Below are 12,520 nucleotides of genomic sequence, written 5' to 3' on the forward strand. Positions count from 1 at the left end.
AGAAGCAGAATGTGAAGACAGAATCCACAAATCTGATTCACAGCAGATCCATATTGGCATTCCCCTGCCTCCTTTGTTGTAGCATTATGCATGTCACAAAGTGACAGTTCTACATTACAAAGAATTGAATTTTCTATGACATTGGTGAGAACAAAGCTTCAGATCTAATTTTCTTTCCTTTTTTATCCTCTGAAGTTATGTCAACAGAATAAATGAAAAACTGTTAATATGTTTTTGTGACTCTAGTTAAAGCAAAGTTCCACCCAAAAGTGGAAGCCCCACTTATCTGTTCCCTCCCTCCCTCTGGTGCCATATTTGGCACCTTTCGGGGGGAACGGGTACTGGTTTTTGACAGGTACCTGTCCCCACTCCCGGTAGACCTGGCTGCGACAAAGTCCCCCGAAAGTTCGGCACCCCTCCTCCTTCCCCCGCTGCCAGGCCATTCACAGCACGCTTCACGCATGTGCAGTAGGGAACCGACTGTGAAGCTGCAAGGCTTTACTGACGGTTTCCCTTACGGGCAATGGCGGCAGCAGCACCTGAGAGCCGATGGAAACATCGGCTGGGTGTTGACATGGCTGAATTCCAGGACAGGTAAGTGTCCTAATATTAAAAATCAGCAGCTACAGTATTTGTAGCTGCTGACTTTTAGATTTTTCATGGGGGGGCTGGACCTCCTCTTTAAGGAAAAAAATCATATCACAACTAATGACATAGAAAACGCAGAATGGTTCATTTAGGAGAAGTGCAAAATTTCAAAATAATAAACATTCATATTCACCTAGATGGATGCAGCATCAGTGCCATGATGCGCCTGTCCCCCAGCTCTAAGACTGAGAACTGAGCAATCAAAGATGCTCAGTTCTCCGGTCTGCTAACAGCACAGATGACTGTCATTCACCTCTCTGTGCTCTACCCCTCCAGCACTCACTGGAGTGCAGGACTGTGCACAGGGTAGGAGCGAATGGCTCAGGCTGAGCCAACTGCGGGTCAGGCATCTGGGCGGATCCTGACAATATTGTCGAGAACCCTGCAGAGCCTGGACCAGCTCTGTGACGTCTGCCGACAGTGGACTTTAGCCCTATGTCGGCTGAATCTGGGTCACAGGAGTGCAGAGCTACGGACGGCCATACACGGTTTGAATCTTGGCCAGTTCCTGATGAATCAAACTGCATATGAGCAGGCTGAATGTACCATTTGATCAAATGATCAACTTGGGTACAACCAGCATGCCGGGTTTTACCTGCAATTATCTCTAGCAGCTGCTATAGTCGCTAGCAAAAATTACTGTCTTCTCCTGGCGGGGACGGCTTCCCCCGCCGGGAGAAGACAATGGCTCACCAGGAAGGATTCCCGCTCCCGCGATAACCTGTGGTTGCAGAAAATAAATTTGCTCCGTATACTGCCGCCTAAGTGCACTCCTGTGACGTACAGGAGAAGTATAGCCAAAACAGCTTTGGACATAGTTCTCCTTTAAGAGCAGTAATAAAAAGCAATGGACCCAATTACCATACGCACACAGGAGAGAAATCTGCACAGAGAAGCGGAAAATACTGATATAGGTTAGTTTAAATATCTGGGTCACGTAAAAGCCCTGGGCTTTCAAAACAGGTCATCTGTACACAAAACAAGCAGGGAGAACTGCAGGAGGGAGAAGAAACAAGCAACTTGTTCAGTGAAGACACTTGCCAATCCCCCATATCACGTTCAGGTCTATGAGCTGTCAAGATTTTCTGTGTTTATGAAAGGGTGACTCACCAGGCCTGCGGCTTTCGCTTCACGATACCTTGACGTTTCCACTGCGAGTGAGGGCTGAGGTGGTAAGTCAGCTGTCTGCACACTTTCTCCATTGCCCCAAGTGAATCTCCCTCCTGCAATGTGAAGAAGAGCCGCATTTAATACACAAGGTATGATCCCTATACAGAGTTCATTTTCTCACATTAAATCCTCTACAATTTCTAGTACTGTGGTCTTAGCTAGTATACATTACCAAAAGCAATGTCAGATCTATAGGGCAAATACAGAAAGAAGTCAACAAAATACAACAGAGGTTAAAGACCTTGCAGCAAGTGAGATACAAGATTTGTCTTTGTATCATTTTGTTTTGAAAATTTCTGATAATCATCTTTTTTTTTTGTTACATACAAAGGCTTTGGTTTTTGCAGTGGTTCCAATTAAAAAGCAATTACACCTTACATAGTTAGTCAGGTTTGAAAAAAAAAAAAAAAAATTCCATTAGTTCAACCAATAAAAAAACAATCAACCATACAATCCCATATACACAATCCTATACCCACAGTTGAGTCAGAGGAAGGTGAAAAACCCCAGCAAAGCATGATCCAATTTGCTCCAGCAGGGGAAATATTAATTCCTTCCTGATTCCCCGAGAGCCAATTGGATATTCCCTGGATTAACTTTACCTATAAATGTGAGTACCCAGTTAAATTATGTACATTTAGGAAAGAATCCAGGGCTTTTTTAAAGCAATCCAGTGAGCTGGCCAGAACCACCTCTGGAGGAAGCCTATTCCACATTTCACAGCTCTTACTATGAAGAAACCTTTCCGTATTTGGAAATAAAATCTCTTTTCCTCTAGACGTAAAGAGTGCCACCTTGTCCTCTGTGATGACCTTAAAGTGAAAAGTGAATAACTCAAGTTCACAATATGGACCCCTTATGTATTTGCACAGGTTGATCATATCCCCCCTTAAACTCTTCTTATATATATATATATTAAAAAAACAGTCCGACAGTCCGTTCCCATCCCATTTCCACCATAGAGATGCATGGGGAACTGACAGCTGTGTCTCCGCACACAGCGCGGAGACACAGCTGTCATCCTCCTGCTCAGCGAGAAAAACGGAATCCGTCTGGACGGACGGATAGTGTGAAAGGGGCCTGATGGATTTTTTAAATAAATTGTATATAAACAACTGTGTGTGTGTTTTTTAATTCCAGGGAGAGTAAGATTGAACAAGTGGTAGGGCTCTTTCACACACTCCGTCCGTTGGACGGAGTCCGTTTTTCTCAGCGGGGGATCGAGCCGCGGATCCCCCGCTGAGCAGCAGGACGACAGCTGTGTCTCCGCGCTGTGTGCGGAGACGCAGCTGACAGTTCCCCATGCATCTCTATGGGGGAAATCGGATGTCAACGGACCGTCAGTCCGTTCTCACCCGATCCCATCCGATCCGATCCGCTGGGCGGATGGAAAATAGGGTTTCCATCCGTCCAGATTTGACGGATCGGATCGGGTCAGATGTCAGCGGACATGTCTCCGCTGACATCCGATGCCCCATAGGAATGCATGGGGGGACCGTTCAGATCCGCCAAAAAAACGGACAGGCGGATCTGAACGGTCCGCCTGTGTGAAAGGGGCCTTAATGTGAATTGTCAATTGTCTGCTCTGCAAACTCACATCTGTTCCTCCTAATCAGAGAGCACGAAGCTATAACAAGAGGTGCAACAATTATCCAAACTGTGGGAAACCAATTGTATAAACCAAACTCCAAACTTTGGTTCTCCAGTTGTTCAGGAACTACAATTTCCATCATGCCTAGTCACATCTGTAAATGTCAGAGTTTTACAATGCCTCATGGAACGTGTAGTTCTGTAACAGCTGGAGGGCCGTAGTTTGGAGATTCCTGGTATAAACCATGACAATAAAAGAACTGCCTTTGTGAAAATTGTTTCTCACACAATGACCTCTCTAATAGAGTAGTGTGGAAACCAAAAGGTTTGCAGGATTTCTAAATGAGTTATTAAACATTACCCTGCTTCACCCTATCTAATCAACAGACAGTGGAACTGGCTACCAAAATGTTAGAGGTTAGCTGGATAAATTACTACAATCATCTCTGCCTGTGCCATGTCTTCTCACTGATTGTTAGGGTATGAATACATACCTTGCATCCCTAGAACAATCTTCCAATATAGAGATCTCAATAATATTCCTATATAAAGGTCTCCAAATCTGCCTGCCTATCATGTAAACTCACTCCTTCCAATAGGCTGGCTATAGGTACCTATAATACTCTGCAGTACCTCAACTCACTGTTCCATTTCTTCACATTGACCGCTGATAGGTTATAAATAACTGGAATCCCTAAAGCAATCTTCCAGTATGGAGATCCTAATACAATTGCTATTTAATGGCCTCCAAATCTGCCTGCCTATCAGGTAACCTCTCTTCTAATATGCTGGTTATAGGTACCTTTAGCACTCTGGAGTACCTCAATTCCTGTGTAATAGTCTCCAAAACTACCTTACCATCAAATAAACTCTCTCTATCTAACAGGCTGGTACAAGGTACCTATTTCACTCTGGAGTTACTGAATTGGTATGTCTTGCTATCTCAAAAAGCTTGATAATTGCAAGCTACTGGAACTACTAACCATGGACTACTAAAACATAAATCAAACTTCCCTCCCCATAAAACCATGTGTACGAAACTCCAAAAATAAACAAATGTGCCCACAAAAACAAAAGGAAACCCTATATGTTTCACTCAATTAAGGCTTCGTCAAGGGTGTTAAAATAAAATATAAGGACAACCAACATAAATGTAATTAAAAATAAAAGAGGATAAACTATTCCCACATGGACTCAGCCTGCCTGTCCTCCAATGGGCAGACTTGTGCTGCCACACCCCCCTTCATAGCTCTTCACTGGGAAGATTAGTATACTGCTATTTCTCTGCCTCCTGCTGCCACGTCCCCCTGCAGTCTCCACCCCAGCTCTCAGACACTTCTGTAGAAGAGAGCATATGATCCCTAATAAAAGAAGAAAAAAAAAAGTATTTATACTATATATACATACACAGTATATATATATATATATATATTACCTGAGTCTCAGAGGGAGCAGGGAAAGGTCCTGTTTGGGGTTTACACATCCTGAACTGTGTTTGCTCCTTTCCCCTAGGACAATTTACAATCACCTGGAGCTTGCAATCAGTGCTCTCAAACCTGGGGGAACAGACAAGTCGTGTCTGGGAGAGCTGAAAGGTTGGTGTAAGCTGTAAAACTGCATCTGTGGAGACAGGCAAGCACAGACTTGCTCAGCCTGATAGTCAGGATTCATATTTGTGTAGTTAGTGCCAGGACAGGATTTTGGTTTTGAAATTTTTGCCCTGGTATACTTGTGGAATTAGACTATATAGCACCTGTAAATAGACTTGTAAATAGCATGAATAAACACAACACTGTTTGTCACTACCTCACTGGACTGGTATCCGTGCCTAAAAGTGTGCTCACCCCAGGGAGCTTTGAGCTGTTAAACTTGAGCAGTTCTGCAAAGAAGAGTGGGCAAATATTGTGCAGTCTAGATGTGCAAAGTTAGTAGAGACATATCCCACCATACTAAAGGCTGTAATTAAAGCAAAAAGTGGTTCAACAGACACAAGGGGTGATCCTTTTCCCAACTAAGTGATTCTGAGTTTGATTTTTATTTTATTTTTTTCCTGACATGTTGGTGTTATATCTGTCACTTGGATGTTTATAAGTTGCACTAAGTAAATACACCTGAATAAAACAAAAACTGGGTCTGTCTTCATTTCAGACTGCAAAGCAACAAACTGTGATTATTTTAAAGGGGGTGATTATTTTCTATACCCACTGTATACAGTGGGGGAAATATTTATTCGATGCCCTGCAGATTTTGTACGTTTGCCCACTTACAAAGACATAAAAGGTCTATAATTTTTTTATCATAGGTGTATTTTAAATGATAGAGACAGAATATCAATCACAAATCTAGAAAAAAAACTTGATACAAATTTAATTAATTGAGTTGCAGTTCAGTGAGTAAAGTATTTGATCCCCAAGCAAAATATGACTTGGTACTTGGTGGAGAAACCCTTGTTGGAACGCACAGAGGTAGGACGTTTCTTGTACAGTATCTCAAAAGTGAGTACATCCCTCACATTTATGTAAATATTTTATTATAGATCTTTTCATGTGACAACACTGAAGAAATTACACTTTGCTACAATGTAAAGTAGTGAGTGTACAGCTTGTATAACAGTGTAAATTTGCTGTCTGCTCAAAATAACAACACACAGGCATTCATGTCTAAACCGCTGGCAACAAAAGTGAGTAAACCCATAAGTAAAAATGTCCAAATTGAGCCTAATTAGCCATTTTCCCTCCCTGGTGTCATGTGACTCGTTAGTGTTACAAGGTCACAGGTGTGAATGGGGAGGTGTGTTAAATTTGGTGTTATCGCTCTCACTCTCTCATATTGATCACTGGAAATTCAACATGGCACCTAAGGGCAAAGATCTCTGAGGATCTGAAAAAAGAATTGTTGCTCTGCATAAAAATGGCCTAGGCTATAAGAAGATTGCCAATACCCTGAAACTGAGCTACAGCATGGTGGCCAAGACCATATAGCGGTTTAAACGGACAGGTTCCACTCAGAAAAGGCCTCGTCAGCCTGTCAGTGCTCAGACCATATGCCGCACGCTGCATCAAATTGATCTGCAAGGCTGTCGTCCCGGAAGGAAGCCTCTTCTAAAGATGATGCACAAGAAAGCCCTCAAACAGTTTGCTGAAGACAAGCAGACTAAGGACATGGATTACTGGAACCATGTCCTGTGGTCTGATGAGACCAAGATAAACTTATTTGGTTCAGATGGCGTCAAGTGTGTGGCGGCATCCAGGTGAGGAGTACAAAGACAAGTGTGTCTGTCGTTCAGTCAAGAATGGTGGTGGGAGTGTCATGGTCTGGGGCTGCATGAGTGCTGCCAGCACTGGGGAGCTACAGTTCATTGAGGGAACCATGAATGCCAACATGTACTATGACATACTGAAGCAGAGCATGATCCCCTCCCTTCAGAAACTGGGCCACAAGGCAGTATTCCAACATGATAACGACCCCTAACACACCACCAAGATGATCACGGCTTTGCAAAAGAAGCTGAGAGTAAAGGTGATGGACTGGCCAAGTATGTCTCCAGACCTAAACCCTATTGAGCATCTGTGGGGCATCCTCAAATGGAAGGTGGAGAAGTGCAAGGTCTCTAACATCCACCAGCTCCGTGATGTCGTTCTAGAGGAATGGAAGAGGACTCCAATGGAACCTGTGAAGCCCTGGTGAACTCCATGCCCAAGAGGGTTAAGGCAGTGCTAGAAAATAATGGTGGCCACACAAAATATTGACACTTTGGGCCCAATTTGGACATTTTAACTTAGTGGTGTACTAACTTTTGTTGCCAGAGGTTTAGACATTAATGGCTGTGTGTTGTTATTTGGAGGGGACAGCAAATTTATACTGTTATACAAGCTGTACACTCACTACTTTACATTGTAGCAAAGTGCCATTTCTTCAGTGTTGTCACATGAAAAAATATAATAAAATATTTACAAAAATGTGTGGGGTGTACTCACTTTTGTGAGATACTGTAGTTGGTTACCAGGTATGCACACATCTCAGGAGGGATTTTGGTCCACTCTTCTTTATAGAGCTTCTCTAAATCCTTAAGTTTTATTGGCTGTTGCTTGGCAACTCCATAAATTCTCTATAGGATTAAGGTCTGGAGACTGGCTTGGCCACATCATGACCTTGATGTGCTTTTTCTTGAGCCACCCCTTTGTTGCCTTGGCGGTATGTTTTGGGTCATTGTCATGCTGAAAGACCAATCCATGACCTATCTTCAGTGTTTTGGCTGAGGGAAGAAGGTTCTCATCCAATATTTTACAATATATGATCATGTTCATTGGCCCCTCAATGCAGCAAAGTTGGTCTGTACTTTTAGCAGAGAAACAGCCCCAAAGCATAATGTTTCCACCTCCATGCTTGACTGTAGGGATGAGGTTCTTAAGGTCATAGTTAGCCGTTTTCTTCCTCCAAACACAACGAGTCCCCCTCCTAAAGAAGGCATAGTCTTGTACAGTCATGCCAATGAACATCTAAATGACTAAGAGAAGGATTGGGAGAAAGTGCTGTGGTCAGATGAGACCAAAATTGAGCTCTTTGGCACTAACTCGACTCGCCATGTCTGGAGAAAGAAAAATGCTGGCTATGGTCCTAAGAACACCATCTCTATTTCAAAATGAATGGTTAGTTTTACAAGGTAAGGAAGGGGTCTCATATACTTTAAATGTGAAAATGGCAACTTATTAACAGAACAGTTCACCTTTCACCTCAACCGAACCTTAACCTGAAATCAGCCCAGCCATGAACCTTGATCTAACCACTAAACCTAACAGAAGGATTGAGGGGGTGTGCCAGACCTCAACTTTCAGAGACCATCCATATTACCGCATTGTGGTAGCGAATGTGATATTGCAATGCAAAGTTGCACATCAAATCAGTGTATTGTGATTCATTTTAAATGGGATGCCAATGCATCCCCAGAGCCCTACAGCATTACAGGTCCCAAATCATGATTTTGCAGTGTGTTGCAAAAAAAGAAAAAAAAAAGGCTTCAAGACCTACTTTTTGGTCCAATGCAGTGCACAGAGTTCTATTACAGCCAATTCAAGCACAAAACTGTACATTTTTTAGTGCACTGTGGTCTGGTTTAAATTAATGAATGAGCACCATGGGTTCTGGTGATAGCCCCAGAAACTGGTATGTAAGTATGTGCAGACATTTATAGGTGCCTTCTTTTAATTTATGATACCACTTTAGACAGTGTTTTTTAGATGCAGGTTTATTCTAAAAACATTTTTATAGTAAAGATGGTAATACCATGGAGTTATAAGGTCTAAGGAGGGGGTTAAAGTTAGGAAAAAAACAAGGACGCAGCAGTACATATGAGCATCTGGTAAGCTTGTCAGAAATGATACAATCGAATACTGAGAAAAGTGCAAGCCCAAGGAAAAAGATGCCAGTAACACATAATTTTACATACCTTGCAGCAGTATATACAATGTATTGTGTGGTCTGTTATCAACAGAACCCATGATTTATTTCATGTATTATTCAGAATAATTCAATTTTATCTATAAGCTATTGTTATTACGATATTCAAAATTTCAGTGTGCTGTATTAGTCGTGTATAGTATTTAATAAAATTCACTGTGCTGTTTGAATAGCCCGGAATCCCATCACGTTTACACAAAAGAATCTATTGAGCTCTTTGCCATTCCAGCACAGATAAGTGGATAGTACAGCTAACTGCTGTGTAAGAGGGATTTCTCCTACAAAAAAAACTCTTACCTTCATAAAGGTAATGTATAGTGGTGTTGTGTATTCGGTTTTTATTTATTATTATGGTCAGACTTAAAAAATAAATATATAAAAGAATAAAAAAGGAATGTGGACTTCGCAGACCTTGAGAAATCCCCAAATAGAACCATGCCAATGGGTCCAAAAAAACAGTCAAGAGTTAAGGACCTAAGTCAAAGTGCTGCTGATAGAGCTTTACAGCCAAAAGCTGCATCCTCAGAGGCCTGGATATTCACCTGGTATAACCTGAAGAAGGTGAACCAGATGGAAGACTTGTAAACTTGAGTAACAAACGCTTGATGTCAGAATGCCTAGGAAACCTCCACCAATCTGGAGGAGTGACCAAGTAAGGGTACTGAAGATACTTTATCTTTAAGAACATAAGCTCCTACAATGAGCAGTCTTGCCCATCTGGACTTTGAAGCAGGGTGTCCCTTTCGGGACCCTGTTGGCAACACAAAAAAAAAAAAAGTCAGTTTTCTGGATACAGGCCATGCCTTTTTAGATAAGACTCTGATAGCATTGTTCTAAAAACATACAGACTGTAGTAATACATAATATATTCTAAAAACAGAAACAAAATCTGGTCATTTTAAAGCATGACAGATATATGACATGTTGATCAAATGGGGAAAAAAACAGGGGAGACCCCCACAAAAAAAAAAGATTGCATTTTACAGGCCAGTGAGAGAAGCGTACAGAGTTGTATATTAAAACAAGTTTATTTTGACATTTGAAAACAACACAGTAATGCTATGAAATATAGACAAATAAAATCCCCATTAAAATAGCATGTGGGTATATACTCTTTACCTTCTCTCTTGAGGAGTATAATTCAGTGGCTGTAAGTATTCTTACTGGCTATCCTCTAACAAATCAGCGATTGGAGTATAGATATATTATAATGAGTTTTTAATCATTCCTTTGTATTAGAATTGGTTGTTCCCGTCTCTGAAGTCTCTCCCTTGTGGTCCTGGCACCCACCCAGGAAGAGATTTGTGCATGTGGGTCATTCGCTTAATCTATCTCAAGGTCTGAGGCAGTCACTAGGCCATCATCAGTATTATGTATATGTAAAGACAACGTAGAGTTTAGTCGGACTATAAAGGCCAGAAAGGAGTACTCACAAACACTGTAATTACTGTATAAAAAAAGAAAGAAAAAAAACACAATTTATTACATGTACAGTATATTGCAAAAGTGAGTACACCCCTCACGTTTTTGTAAATATTTTACTATATATTTTCATGTGACAACACTGAAGAAAAGACACTTTGCTGTCCCCTTAAAACAACTCAACACACAGCCAATAATGTCTAAACCGCTGGCATCACAAGTGAGTACAAAAAGGAAGGTTGAGGAGCCCAAGGTCTCTAACATCCACCAGCTCCGTGATGTTGTCACGGAGAAGAAGTGGAAGAGGACTCCAGTGGCAACCTGTGAAGCTCTGGTGAACTCCATGCCCAAGAGGATTAAGGCAGTGCTGGAAAATAATGGTGGCCACACAAAATTTTGACACTTTGGGCCCAATTTGGACATTTTCACTTAGGTGTGTACTTACTTTTGTTGCAAGCAGTTTAGACATTAATGGCTGTGTGTTGAGGTATTTTGAGGGGACAGCAAATTTACACTGTTATACAAGCTGTTATACAAGCTGTACACTCACTACTTTAAATTGTACCAAAGTGTAATTTCTTCAGTGTTGTCACATGAAAATATATAATAAAATATTTACAAAAATGTGAGGGGTGTACTCACTTTTGTGATATACTGTATATTTAAAAAAAGTGTAGATGCCAACATGTATCTTCTCACATATTGCACATGTTCCCAAAGATATAGATTGTAGTTATAAGGTAAGTACTATAAATTGGTTCCTCAGAGGCCAAAGTGTTTCACTATAACTTTTTGCTTCCTCAGGGCTTTTTTCTCTTTTCTTCTGGCATCTCTGAATCTAAAATGTGAATGAGGAGCTGACTTCAGTTAGCTATTAAACAAGATCTCTCTGGTCAGCCACTTCCTATACACCCCAGCGCCCTTTGGGGGTAGCCTGCACTTATGTGGTTAGCTCTAAGTACTATTTTGGTTCCCCTAGCCCCGAGGAAGCAAAAAAGTTGTAGCAAAACGTGTTGGCCTCTGAGGAACCAATTTATAGTACTTACCTTGTAACCATGATCTATATCTTTGGGAACATGTGCAATACGTGAGAAGATGCATGTTGGCATCTACACTTTTTAAAATATATATGTAATAAATGGTATTTTTTTAATACAGTATTTGTGAGTACTCCTTTCTGCCCTGTATAGTCCAACTAAACTCTACATTGTCTTTACATGGCCATTCACTAAGGTGGGTGTTTATTTACCTACTTCTAATGTCATATGTTTTGTTATAACGTTTTAATGTGGTTGTATATATGATTGTAAACAATATTTTCTCCCCCATAGACAAGAACTATGTGGTCTCCATAGCCCTGGGGAAGCGATATGTGAAACTCGTTGGCACTGGAGGACCCTGATACCATAGAGCTTTCTATCTGGTTATATACCCACATGCTATTTTAATGGGGATTTTATTTGGCTATATTTCATAGCATTACTGTGGTGTTTTCTGTATGTACTGGTGTATATATATATATATATATATATATATACACTGTATGTGCTGGTATATATATATATATATATATATATATACACTGTATGTACTGATATATATATATATATATATATATATACTGTATGTACTGGTATATATATATATATATATATATATATATATACACACTGTATGTACTGGTATATATATATATATACTGTATGTATATATATACTGTGCATGTGTGTGTGTGTATAGATATGTTTTCATGTGTCAGAACATGTCATTACAAGTTCTTTTAAACTTTAGTTTCACTTTTTAAATTTAGGGGCGGCTGTAATCTCACAATATCTCGTGAGATTACAGGCATTCCACCCAGTTATACACAGATCACGGCGGTTCACAGAGAAAAAAATTCTCCTCTGATCACCCTGTGAGAAGTGAAGTTCTCTGCCTTCTAAACTGGGTGCCAGAGGAGATCATTTTTCTCTAAGAACTGCCGAGAAGTGAACTGAGAGAAAACTTCTCAGTTTACTAAACGTACACCTAAGGTAGCAAATCTTTCTTGAAGTGGCTTTTCTGGCTTTGAGAAATGTGGGAGCGATAGTGTCGGATACACTCGTTCTTCAATACCTGGGTTTCAATAGCCATGCCATTAAAGCCAATGACTGAGAAAGCAGGATAGGACAAAGGGCCTTGAGATTATGGCATGCCTTTTTGCTAGTATGCCCTTCTACATTGGTAAAACGTC

General features: G+C 40.9%; 1 protein-coding gene across 1 annotated transcript in view; it reads right to left on the reverse strand.

Annotated features, from left to right (window-relative positions):
* The window catches only part of LRRC75A (leucine rich repeat containing 75A), a 524,863-nt gene that overhangs the window by 197,150 nt on the left and 315,193 nt on the right, over positions 1 to 12,520 (reverse strand). Inside the window, exon 4 of the mRNA XM_082246071.1 lies at positions 1,759 to 1,871. Within this exon, the coding sequence (XP_082102197.1) occupies positions 1,759 to 1,871 (113 nt within the window). The remainder of the gene's footprint in view (positions 1 to 1,758; positions 1,872 to 12,520) is intronic.

This window comes from Pelophylax lessonae (assembly GCF_965119305.1).
Source record: "Pelophylax lessonae genome assembly, chromosome: 2".
Lineage (NCBI taxonomy): Eukaryota > Metazoa > Chordata > Amphibia > Anura > Ranidae > Pelophylax > Pelophylax lessonae.